At 52.7% G+C, this 13,354-nt stretch overlaps 1 protein-coding gene across 13 annotated transcripts in view; it reads right to left on the bottom strand.

The window, feature by feature from the left end:
• The window catches only part of Dhrs3 (dehydrogenase/reductase 3), a 39,766-nt gene that overhangs the window by 25,304 nt on the left and 1,108 nt on the right, over positions 1 to 13,354 (bottom strand). For 3 of the 13 annotated variants that reach the window (XM_050153175.1, XM_050153176.1, XM_050153174.1), the window contains exon 1: positions 12,908 to 13,338. The exons of 2 other annotated variants lie outside the window; for them this stretch is intronic. In XM_050153175.1, coding sequence (XP_050009132.1) covers positions 12,908 to 13,102 — 195 coding nt within the window. In that variant the 5' untranslated portion in view covers positions 13,103 to 13,338. Of the gene's footprint in view, positions 1 to 12,195; positions 12,343 to 12,907; positions 13,349 to 13,354 lie in introns of those variants that run through there. 8 more of the 13 variants (XM_050153171.1, XM_050153177.1, XM_050153180.1 and 5 more) reach the window with 8 other exon arrangements.

Genomic DNA, 13,354 nt, shown 5'->3' on the forward strand with positions numbered 1-13,354 from the left:
GGGGGGGGGGGGGGGGGGGGGGGGGGCAGCGCTCGCAGCATCGATGGCCTTTACGAGGGTACCTGAACTCAAAGTCCTTAGGCTGGCACAGCAAGCACTTCACCCACCAAGCTATCCCTCGGTCCCATGACCCGTGATAGCAATCACCCCTGAATACGGCAAGGCACAGTCTTCTGTTTTGATTGGCTCGGTCTTTACATCCCTCCCCTTCCACTGTATAACTTTATTATCCTTACAACACCTGGTTACTATGTGAACGACAAAAGTTAGGATGTGCTGCCCCTCCCCCGACCCCCTGCTAAGAAGCCAGGCATTTGTGGTAACCGGGAGAGTGATGTATGGCTATTTTTGTCAGCAACGGTAAAGTCGCTGCTTACCACTAGGACCAGCCACACAACGAGAAGACCTTTGGCCAAACAACCACGAAGAATTTAATCATGGCGACCCTAGAGAGGGAAATCAGGTGAAGGACTGAGTGCAGTTGCCTGGTCACCCGCAGGAAGCCAGCCTAGCTCTCGCGGTGGACACCTATCAACACCGCTCAACACTGTCGCTGAGCCACAAGCCTTCCTTCCACCCGTCCAGGCAGCAGGAAACACGGATCCTGCCTGCCATCCATGCTTCAAGACGCAGGCTGGGGAGATGGCTCGGAGAATAAGAGCATATATACACATAAAATACCTTTTTAGATTTATTTTAATTTTATGTGTATGAGTATTTGCTGTCATATATGTGTGTGTGCATAGCATGTGCGTGTCTGGTGCCAGAAGAATCTGGAAGAGGGCATCAGATCCCCTGGACCTGGCATTATAGACAGCTGTGAGCCGTCATGTGGGTGCTAGGAACTGGACCTGGGTCCTCTGCAAGAGCAGCAAGCATCTTAACCACTGACTCTTTCGTGTTCATTTCTTAAAGAAGTTATTAACTATTGTGTGTATGTGTGTATAGTGTATGTGTGGGGGACATGTATGCCGCAGCATGTGTGAAGTCTGAGGACAGCTTTGTAGAATTGGTTCTCTCCTACCTTTACGTGGGTTCTGGGGACTGAACCAGGTCACCCATCGTCTTTGTCTGTTGCGTATCTCACTGGCTCTGAATCACTTCAGAGATGGGCACCAGGACCCTAGAAGCATGCCTATCAAGAGTGCAGCCAGGAAGTGGCTGGCTTGCCCTGGCCCTGGCAGGTGGCACAGCAGAGGTGAGAATTCAGCTGCAGTTTAGAAAGATGAACTTGTCCTATGGCCACTCCTCCTCCACTCCTCCTCCTCTCCTCAGTGTGGTGTAATTCAGAGGTCACAAAACGTGCCGTGCCCAGTAACACACCAGGGCCGGTGGTTCCCAGGGAGACTTAGCTCGTTAAGCATTTTATTGACAAACTTCCAAAGGCAGGCCTTAAAGAGGCTGTGTGAAGGATTTTTGCTAGAAGCCCATTTCATCTCTGAGAGGACACAGGACACATGCCGCGGAGGTGACCTTCCAGTTGTCCGCTGGCGGGCTGTCAGAATGGGGACCTAGGCACGCAGGGCTGGGGAAGGCAATAGCCGGAAGTAGCTGGGTCAGCGCATCCTGCAGGGAGCAGGATGGTGGGAGCACAGGTGTGGGGTATCAGGGAGGACAGGGCTTTTCTTGGGGACCAGCCCTACACAAGTAGCCTTCCGTGGAAGGCACCCAATCCCTCCACTTTCGGGGAATGCTGGTCGGAAGATCAGACTCCTGTCACCAGCCTCTAACCTGTTGTCACGCATCTCTGCAGGAAGCCTTCTACGGCTCCCTGGTGCTCTCCCAAGCAAGTCCAAACTCCATGCGAAGCTACCAGCTCAGTGGTTCAGCCTTTGTCTTTTTTCTCTCTTTCTCCAACACTTGGCTAGCCCACCTTTGCCTATCTTTTCTTTCCTAGACATGTCTCCTTCTGCCGCGACATCTGCCTCATCCTTATATATGACCTGGACTCCGTTCAGGACTCAGGAAGTATTTTCTTAACAGCGGGGTCAAACACAGTGGCCACCTCCTGCACCACCTGCCCATCAGAGCTCCTACCCCGCTAGGTTGACGCCATCACACTAAGGTTGTCACGCAGGCAGCAGAGGAAGACGCTTGGCCCTCTCCATACTTGGGCAATGCCCACCAACGTCCTCAGAGAGTCCCAGATGTCCTTTCCTCCCATCTACCCGTGAGGAGACTCTTCAGTGAGACCAGCCCGTTCTTTTCCTCGCTCAGAATGACACAGTTAACACTCTTCTCTAGGGAGTCTACAGCCACTGTCCTGCTGCCTGCTGGGACAGTGAAATCTTCTGGCCCCGGCCACTGTGTGTGTGGCTTCTGGAACAGGTACAGAGTGAGAGACAAGGAGGCCTGGTAGGCAGTTCTCCCAAAGTCTACCGGAGACTGAGGCAAGCATGGCCATTTCATAGATGAGAACAGTGAGGCCTGCACAGGGAGAAGGGAGTGACTCGCAGGGAAGCAGCCCCCAAGGCTTCACCTCAGAACATGTCACTTTCCATGGGAAAGGGGTGAACAAGCCTGGGGGACCTGAATGTGTTGACTCTTTGGTTTTCAGACGGACTGTTCCGGATTATCCGAGCTAGCAGCAGTCACTGGGTTCCCTTAAAGCAGGCGAGGAGGGCTGGAGAGACAGTGTCATGGCCAGGAGCTCGAACTGCTCTCGCGGAAGACCTGAGTTCCGTTCTTCACACCTGCACGGTGGCTAACAACCCTGTAACCCCAGCTCCAGGGGACCCCGGCGCCCTCTTTGCCTCCATGCACTTCACCCACACTTCACCCACACGCACACACCCTTCCCTTCACGTACACACAGTTAAAATGAAAATGGAATTTAAAAGGCTGGCAAAGGAAGGGCAGGGCCGAGAGGTGGCAGAGGGCCTGCCCAGCATGAATGGTGTGTGGGATGCTGGGTTCTGGCCCCTGCTGAATGGGTGGGGGAGACAGAAGAGCCTGATGTGGCTATACGTAGGGGTGAAAGACAGAGATACAGTCAAGGATTCTGGAATGGAGGAGGAGCCTGGGCAAGGGGTCATAACCAAGGACTGCAGCAGCCTAGGGGAGCTGGGAAGAGGAAGAAAGAACACAGCTCTGACACCTGCGTTCAGACCAGTTGAGATCTAGGCTGGCTTCTGACCTCGGGAACTCTTTTTGAGTGTGCATTATTATGTGCACTGAGTTTGTGAGCACCAGCAGCGTGGCCACAGAAGCGTGGATAGAGTGCACTGGTTATGGACACAGAATCAACAGCATAGCAACCCATGGCAACCTATCAGCATCAGTTCAAAGGAAAGAAACTGTTTCTGCCTTAGAGAGTATGACCTGTAGACTCAATCACCACCGCAGCCATGTACTCTGAACTTTACACAGGCTATCTGCTTAATTCCATGCAAGCAACAGAGAGCTTTAGCAACTTGCCCAGGGCAACACGGTAAGTAAACAGAAGAGGCAACCTGCAAACTTTGCTGCTCCTGACTCCAGAGTTCAAAAAATCTGAATTGCTTCATTACACTTGTTCCTTGAGAAACACACACACTTCCATGATGCAAGACAATACTTGTGTCATCCAAGGTGGCACAAACCCCAGGAGAGCACAGTCTCCAGCCCACGCGGAACCTGTGCCTTGCCATCCCTCAGGTCCCTTCCCACTCCGTTGTGTGTTCATAGGGGAAGTAGCTGTAACAGGCCAGGACAGACTACTAGGTCTTTGCTAGCTGAGACCATGGGAGATAGCTGGGCCCCACGTGGGTGTGCCTGGCAGCATCACCTGCCCAGGTGAAGGTGCAGCTGCCCTCTGTGGCCACAATGGCCCCACCCCCACAGTGACCTGCAGTGTTCTTGTGACAAGCAATTGGTTATAGGCCCTGGGTGACAGGCGGCAGGAGCTGTAGAAGGACAGGGGTTGGGGAGCCTGCCTGGGCCAACTCAGAACCGCCTGCTCAAGGGCCTGAGGCTGCGGGATGAAGAACAGATAGATCTCTTACACACCTACAAAAATGCCCCAGACATGTCTAGCAAAGGCCTCCCGGGGCTTTATATCTACAAAGTTTGCACAGGAGGTCCACTCATGACCACTGGGCCACTTTGGTGGCTGTTTACTTTGTCCCTTCCAACTGCTAACTCTGGAGAGTGGAGAGCTTTCCTCTCAACAGGGAGAAGTCCCTGCTACCCTTTTTGCACATGGATGCCAGCAAATGATCTGATACAGTCCTACTGGGTTAGACAGGGAGGACAGGCCTGGGTCCTCTGGTGCTTCCTCCTGAGGAGGACTAAAGGGCAGGGTGAGGAGCCTCATGGCAGAGAAGTCGGCCTAAAGGTAGGGTGGCTTATGAAACAGCCATATGAGGAGACTGAGCTAGGCACTGCTACGTTCCCGGCCCCAGACCCCAGTGCGGTCAGATCCCGCCTAGGGTGGCTGACACTGCTGTCGTCTGAGCGTGGCAGACTGTCTTGGCTGTTAGAGACGCACAGTATGCACCTTGCATGGCAGACTGTCTTGGCTGTTAGAGACGCACAGTATGCACCTTACATGGCAGACTGACTTGGCTGTTAGAGACGCACAGTATGCACCTTACATGGCAGACTGACTTGGCTGTTAGAGACGCACAGTATGCACCTTGCATGGCAGACTGACTTGGCTGTTAGAGACGCACAGTATGCACCTTACATGGCAGACTGACTTGGCTGTTAGAGACGCACAGTATGCACCTTACATGGCAGACTGACTTGGCTGTTAGAGACGCACAGTATGCACCTTACATGGCAGACTGACTTGGCTGTTAGAGACGCACAGTACGCACCTTCCCAGGGAGCTGTCGGCAGGGTCCCTTCCACGCAATGATTAACTGGGGACAGACACTGGGGTCCTTTAGGAGCCGTGACTTTGTGTCTGTGTGTGTGTCTGGGTTTGTGCATCTGCACAGCTGCTTGTGGAAGCCAGAGGTTAATGCTGGCTGTCTTCTTCAATCAATCTCCACTTCATTGTTTTTTGGAGACAGGGTTTCTCACTGGCCTGGAGCTCACCACGTAGTCTGGGTTGTCTGGCCAGCAAGCCCCAGGGATTGCGGGTCTCTGTAATTGAGTGTTGTCTCTCAGTGCTGGGATTATGGGTGGGTGCTGCTGTATTCAGCTTCTTACACGGGTACAGGGACTAACTCAGGCCCTCACACTTGTGTGGCAATGGTCTTTACCAATGGAGCCATCCTCCTGGCCCAGAGCTGGGTGACTTTAGGTGGCCTGTTCTTTAGAGTCTTGGTTGCCAGGAGAGGGTGACAATGGTAGTCACACTGGAAGGGCTTATGGTTTATCACTGTCAGTTTGACAGGATCTAGAATCAGCCAGCAGACAAGTATCTGGGTAGGCTGCAAGAGAGGCTGGATCTAGGATAATACAGAGGTCCGAATGAAAAGGAGAAGTTGAGTTGAGCCTCAGAATTCGCCCCTCTGCTTCCTGACTGCAGAAATAAATGGGATTCTCACATTCCTGCCACACTGTGGACTCCCTCAACTGGGAACCAGGACAAACCCTTCCTCCCTCGAGCTGCTTTAGTCACAGCGGTGAGAAAAGTGACTGACAAGGGTGGCCTTGTCACGTGTGAAGTCACTAGAAAAGTCCTCGGCACATAGTAGGTGCTTAGTAAACAGTGGTTTCAATAGCAAGGATAGGAGCATCCTGGGTCCATTCAGACAACAGTCACTTATGACATACCCCCAAGCACCAGTCACTGTGCCAGAGCCTAAGGACACCTGGGCAGCAAGGAAAGCCAGTGCCTGCCTGGGCCTCCTTCTTCCTGGGCAGTTTAGATGTACGGACTTGTCAAACAGCAGCTACGGTACAGTGAGTTGTCATGGTAACCCGTGACTCTGGGCTCACCACCGTCCAGCCAGTGACTAATGGAGGGGAGAGGGGTTCAGGTCTCTCTAGCCCTCAGCCACGGCAGAGTCTGCACTGGACCAGTCCCTGCCCAGGAAGAAACTGACTATTCACCAGCTACCAATCATGGCAACAGCGTGGTTTGTGCCCTGAGTGGGCCAGGATCAGGGTCAAAGGCTAAGATTGGCCCATAGCTGCTATGGCCTGGGCAGAATTCTGTCTGTCCTGGAGGAGCCACAGGCCAAAGTTCAGAACCAGGCCCAGGCAGGTTGTGTCCCTTGTGGTTGATGCCACCTGTGCTCCGGTATGAACAAAGTCCCCTTTCCCCTTCCTGGCTTCCACTGTCCCCACAGATGGGCACTTTTTTTTGGGGGGGGGGAAACTTTCATAAGCAGTTAGAGGTTTATATGAGTTTTTGACTGACTCTTTATACTTTGATTTTTCAGATGAGGGAACCAATGCCCAGAGAGACACAGTCACTTGCCCAGGATCACACAGCACGTTCCTTGGAGGTCCCCCACTAAGAGTGCTATTATTGGGAACTGGTTCCCAGCAGCCCTGGTTGTAACACAGCACTGCTAGATGCTGGGACTAGTGAGCTACTACCAACACTCAGGAGACTTGGCAAGTGACCCTGCCTGCCCGTGGGTCAGGCCTTGGCTTTGGGGCTGTCATGGTCAACCATGCTCTCCTGGGCTGGGCGCCTGTTGTGTGATGTATTTTCCTCTGAGCATAACACGATTCCATTCTGGAGTGGAAAATACGTTGGCCCAGTAGCCATGGCAACTCAAGTAGACCAATACAGTGGTAGCCAGGTCTAGGGTAATAGTAAGGGAGCCACTGGCATCCCTCAGTGGGTGGAGTAGCAGAATGCTCACCTGGTCCGCCTTCCTGCCCCACCCCAACTTTACGCACAGCAGCAAGTGATCCTGGGAGATGCTAGTATATGGAAAGCGGCAAGGTAACTAAAGACCCCATGATGTAGTTTTCGGGGGACCGCCCGCCATTGCTTATCCAATAACACAAGACCAGGTGTGGCAGGAACAGTCTTGGACCAAGGTCACGCCAAGGCTGTACAGCTCCTTCAGAAAAAAACCCCGCTCTAGATGACAGCAAACAGCCACTGTTTCCCACAGTGATTTCTTCGAGGTCAAAGTACTTCTAGAAAACAGCCATTCCTCTGTTTACCCTAGATACAATGAAAAACAACTATTTCATTCCAATGTTTACCCTAGATACGGCGACTCTACTAGATTCCTACCACAGCCCATTTAGGATGAGGTGGGACTTTACTGCCTTCCCCTGGGCAGTCATCTACTTCCAGGAGTCTCCCCAAGACTGCCCTCCCTCCCTCCGGGGTAACCTCAACACCCTGCAGGCTCAAAGGTCACAGGTCATTTCTTAGCAGAGACTGAGCTCCGTGGCCTCAGATGTGGCAGGAGGGAGTGAGGATTCATCCCGACACTACAGAGAGACATTTGTGCTCTTCCTTTACTTATTTATTTATTTATTTATGACCAGGACTTTTCATGTATATCCCCGGTCCTTTACTTAAAAGGTCAACCCCATATCAGTCCCCTAGAGATGGACTTGCTGGCTACTTGTCTGTTTAACCGGAGTACCAAGAAATGATGGACAGACAGCCTTGGCTTTCTAGGGCTGCTAGGACCTAGTGGTGGTTCTTTACCAACAGGCCCTGTATCTTTGAGTCACTATGCCAGATAGCCATTCCTTTGGCGGGGGCGGGGGAGTGTTGATAGTTTCAAGAAGCCAAAGATGATCCCAAACCTGCTATGGGGTCTGGAGAGATGACTCAACAGTTCAGAGAGCACTTGGGGCTCTTGCAGAGACCTGGCGTTCTCTTCCCAGCACCCATATTGGGAAGTTCACAAACCCTTGTAATTTCAGGGAATCTGATGTCCTTTTCTGGCCTCCATGGGTACCTTCAGACAGGTGGCATGCTTACACATACACTCAGGCATATATACATACTCATAAAACAAATAATTAAATCTTAAAAAAAAAAAAACAGCAAAACAAGATAATAAAGAACTCTGCTAGGAAGCAGAGGCTGGCCTTGAGCTCCTGATCTGCCTGCCTTAGCTCTCAAGACTTGGAATAATAAGCTTGGGTTGCCAAGCCTGGCTTTAAAATTAACCCTGATGGCTGCCAGCCTGACCCTTTGGCAAGCATCCCACCCATTGTATTTAAATGCACCCCGACAAGGTTCTTTGAATAAGTGGGTTTATCCACATCCTGCCTGCATCCTGTTGACTCCTGCTCACCACACTCCCCATCCAGAACCCTCTGTAGACCAGGCCCCAAGATTTAACAGTTCTTGCCTGACCTCTCTGTGACCCCGAGGGAGACAGTTGGGTGGGGCTGAGATTAGCCAGCCCAGAAGGAGAAACTCTGGTTGTGAAACTGGGAACCAGGGGTTCAAAGCTGGCTTCTAGTAAAAGGCTCTGATCCCAACTGCACCTTTATTTTGTACACAAGCTACGGGTCCCCCAAGGGCCAGCAAGACCACTCAAAGGAATGATATGAAAACGCCCTGTGGTCATGAATGTTACGATGTTATAGATGTTGCCACAGCCACATACAATAGTGTTACAGTCCTGTGTGCGATGACTATTGTGTACAGTGACGATCATGCTTATGACCACGATCACGTGTAAAACTTCAGCCATTCGTGTCGCCAATCACACAAGTGATCATAGCCAGGCTGGCAGATCCCAGTCCCATCAGAAGCCAGGAGCCAAAGCGGATGTCCGGCATGTATTTCCAGAGACTCATGGTATATTAAAATTAAAGTTGAGAATGAAGGGTGGGAATACACCTGGTTATACTTCCCTACAGTACCCTGAGAAACGAGGACAATGGCAAGCCATAACTGCCCAAGGTCTTGGTGAGGGCATGCTGGGGGGGGGGCTTTCTTCTCCTGTGATACGTGTCAGCACCCCTCCCCCCCATTTTGAGATTTTTGTTTACGTGTGTGGATGTTTTGTCTATATGTATATATGTACCACAAGTAGCAGTGCCCTCAGAGGCCAGAAGAGGGCATCAGATCCCAGAAACTGGAATTACAGACTGCTGGGAGCTGTCATGTAGATGCTGGGAATTGAACCCAGGTTCTCTGGGAGAGGAATAGATCAGTGTTCTTAATTAATTGCTGTGACATCTCCCTAGTCTGGAAATCCCCAGTTGTAAGGGAGAACCATTAACTGCACGACTCTGCTGGTGACAACATGGCTTTAGGGATGACTTCTAGGGATTGTGAGGACCAGACCCCTCCCCTAGGTAGAAGGGCACCTTCTCGTAAGTACGGCAGAGCTTGCTTTCTCAGAGTGGACAGTCAGCAGCAGCAAGCTGGGGGCTCGTGAAGGAGTTTGGAAGTGGGGTACGCAGTGTCCTCTAAGTGGAGGCGCAGGGTACCTTCCCAACCTTTCTTCACTCAGAGAGATCTGATGGCCAGCAAGAGAGGCTGAGACAGTTGGCGGGCAGGCGACAAGCTCCACGAGTCACTTGCCATTAAACTACCTGGTGTGTGGTTAAGTCACGACAAACGCCACTGAAGATGCCACCACCACTAACGCGTGCCCTTGCTGTAACATCTTGCTGTGATGTCAAGTCTTCTGGGATCTTTACTGTATCTCTACCTAGCCTCCAGCCCTGCTACCAGCCCAGAGCTGCCGGATGCTGTTAGCAAGCTTTGAACTGGCCTTTAGCCAAGGGAATGGTGAGCTTGGGCCAGTTTAGCCACTGGGAGTGGGAAGGGATGGTACACAAAGAAGGGGGGTACGGGAGCAGAATGGGACTTACAAATGGACCCGAGGGCCAGGCCCTGGCTGGCTGCTTCACGTCACATGCCCTGTAAATCATGGATACTGAGGCAAATGCAACCCCAAGCTACCTCTTACAGTGCCTTCCTGAAATGGGACATTGGGTCCTCAGTGGGGATGCTGGACCCAGGGCCCCTGCTTCTGTAAGTCTTCAGTCATGGATGCTTGCCTCTAACTGGACCAAAGGTTATGGGGTGCCCAAATACTTCCACACAGTCCCCTCATAAATCTTCTCCTGCTTCCATCAAGAGGCCACGTTAAAACCGTGACAAACTTGCAGACTTGAGGACAAGCCTGAGTTTTCACTACTTTGTGGGGAGCAATTACAGAGACACAGAAAATTTAAAAAAGGTTTGCTCAGGAGATGACCCAACAAGGGGCTTCCCCCCCCCACACCCCAAATCCCTAAGGGTCGCTGTTTCTGTCTCTCCTCAACTTGGTGTCTTGTAGGAGGGGAGAGCTGTTTCCTGATAAAAAAAAAAACCTTCTGAATTTTTGACATCTGTGTTCTTTTAAGACAAACTCTGAGGGACTGGAGGGATGCTCAGTGGTTTGGAGCATTTGGTGCTCTTGCAGAGCACCAGAGTTCAGTTCTGAGCACCCACATCAAGCTGTAATTCCATCACTAGGGGATCAGACATCCCCTGGCTTCCACACACACATGCATGCATGTGTGCGCACACGGGTGTGCGCGTGTGCACATGTGTACGGGCACACACACACACATGTAAACAAAGTAAATCTTTTTTTAAAAGAAAACCCTTTATTTGGGTCAGCTTGGTAGGCTCCCCACGGTCCACAAATATTGCAAATCCTACTTAACTCAAGGTCATTATGGGAAACTGGGTTGTCCCGCCCCCTCCTGGACAGGCTTGCTGTCTGCAGAAGCCGCCTGCCTTTCTTTCCCACTGGGGGAATCTCTCCTACATTCAATCTCTCCAGTTATTCAGGCAGGGAGCGCTCCCAGTGCCAGCCTCTCCCTTAACCAACGCTGCTGGTGGCGACTACCTCACTGCACACCATTGGCCTTCTCTACCTCCCTCCCATACTCCCGGGCCACCCCCAGTTCACACCTGTCCCCAACCAACTCAACTGCAAACTCCCAACCCCCCACAGCACACAGCTCTTTGGCTGCCAAGCCCACTGGGATTTAAGTACTCCTGGCTCCGGGGATTGTCCCCAGGTCCATGCGCTGACCCCAGATGTACGGAGACAAGAGGGGCTGGAGGGCACATTCCCACGGGGATAGCTGGAGACAGGCTTACTGAGTGCAGTGGCTCCTCTAACTTCAGAGAGTTACGATTCCAGAGAGCCCTGGGGGGAGGGGGTTATCCTGCCAGCCAAGTGAATGGCACCAGCAGGCAGTTTCCCAGGCCCCCCCTGGATTTTGTTTTGGGTGACCCTGTCACCAATTAAAGGCCCATTTCTCATCAGCCTGGGTAAGCTTGTTCTTCCCAAGCATGTAGGTGGGGTTGTGCCTTCCAGGCTATGAACCTGCTGGATCTACTCTGCATGGTTATACACACACACACACACACACACACACATGCCAGGGCCTTCTCCTGCCTTTACTTCAGGATTGTTTACAGTCGGTCAAGTTTTTCCAGATTGACAAAGCTTTCCTCCTAAGCCTACTGCAGCCAAGCACAGAGAGAGTGAAAGGGACGGCAGGACAGGGCCAGCTGGAATAGTCAGATGAGACAGGGACACAGACAGCCAACTAGTGTCGAGCATAAGCAACTGTCACCAAGTAACCCTTCTGCCCTCCTGGTCCCCCTCCACCAAGGGCTTTGGAAGCCTTCCACAGGGACACCCCCACCACTCCCCAAGAGAAACTGCTGAGAACAACTTTTACTTCCCCTTAATTCAGTGAGTCCAAGAGTTAAAAAACCACCCCCTTCTAAAGGCAAGGTTAAGCAGCTGTCCAAACCACCCAAGGAGATTCAGGAGCCCTGGACAGCTGGATGACCCCCGCCCCAGCTGTGCTAGGACAACCCAGCCAGGGAAGAGTTAATGGACAATCAGCTTGGGCTGATAGTTCAGACTCCAAAGTTCAGTCCCAGCCACCGAAGGAATTGTAAATCTCGGCAGTATTTAACAAAACAAAAGCAACCTGGAATTACAAGAAGGTTTGGCTTTCCACAGAGCATATTTACTCTAATCCCCAAGGTATGCAGCTCCACGTCAGATCAGCTGGCTTGCCTAGTCCTGCTACCCCCTCCTTAGCAACAGTTTAAATTTCAAACTAATTCCCTAGTTTGTTCTTCGTCTTCTCTGGCCAGCCGGCTGGAGACAGCCCGGGTCTGCCGGTCTCAAATCCCTCTTCATTGCTCTTGCCACTAGATGGGTCAGCCTGGTCTGCAGTTGCAAGTTGGGTGACAGCTGGCTCTCCCTCCAATACTCTCCTGCACGTCCCCGGAGCAAGGGGAGCGGCAGTCACCCACATAGCGAGAGGCAGTGGACAGTGGCGGCATAGTGGCACCTTTTAATCCAGCGGGGAAGGAAGGATTCCCCTCTGCTGTGGAGGGCGAGAGGATCAAGGTTTCTGAAGGGTCCTTATCAGCCGCTGGTTACCCTCGCACGCCTCTGTCCGGCTTTGAAACACCGGGGCCTCCCAGTCTTTCTGCCAGGCTAGACCATCCAAGTCAACTCCCTCCTTTTCAAACCCGAACGTGTACCCCTCTCACGTCACTGCAGAGCTGTAGCCGCCCAGGTTTGGACTAGGCAGCGAGCTGCCAAGCAAAATATCAGGCACAACCTAGCAGTCAGGATTTCCAGCTCTACCCAGGGGCGCGCACACCCCGCGCTCAACGGGGTGCGGGCAGAACGGGGAAGTGTAGGGGGCACAACACCTTAGAGATGAAGTCACGAGGAGGAATGGGTGGGTTTCCTAAGTCTGGGAGTGGGTGGGGGCACATATTCGGTCAGATATCAATCTCAGGGAAACCGATCAGTTTAGGACTTGCCAAAAAAGACTGGTGCCGGGGAAATTTACAAAGGTTGAAACCGGCTAGTTTAGCAGTTCCAGGTGATGCAAGGGGTGGGTGGCCGGAGACTCTCAGCTTGTTGGCGCTGGTTGCCGCAGCCGCAGCAGGTGGGAGCACCCCCCTCCCCAAGAGCGCGCGCCAGAGTCCCCTCACCCTCGGCGCCCACTTCCAGGTGTCGCAGTGCCACCCCGCCCCCACGCCGCGTACCTTTCTGGCGCCACGCTCTGCGAACTCCCGAGCGAGGTGGCGCCCGATGCCTCTCCCACCGCCGGTGATGAGGACTGACTCGCGGGACAGGTCCCGAAGCTTGGGGGGCAACACCAGTCCCACGGCTGCTTTGGTCACCAGATAGATCATTTGCAGAGGGAACACTACCAGCGCGCCCAGCCATTTCCACACCATCCTCCGCGCGGCGGAGCCGGGCACAGGGGGAGGAGGTAGGAGGCGGTGGACGAAACTCCCCGGACTAAGCAAAACAGGAATTAAAAAAAGGAAGAAAGAAAACACCCCAAATAATAATAAATAAGCTGAATAAGGCAAAAGAGAGGCGTCCCACCTGGCCACTCTTGAACTGATCTCTTTCCAGATGCAGAGCACTGGGCGAGGAAAAGGGGTGGGGGGAATAAACTCTGTCCGGCGGGGGGGGGGGGGGCG

Source organism: Alexandromys fortis, unplaced genomic scaffold (assembly GCF_014885135.2).
Source record: "Alexandromys fortis isolate MF-2015 unplaced genomic scaffold, M_Fortis_MF-2015_v1.1 scaffold_88, whole genome shotgun sequence".
Taxonomy (NCBI): domain Eukaryota; kingdom Metazoa; phylum Chordata; class Mammalia; order Rodentia; family Cricetidae; genus Alexandromys; species Alexandromys fortis.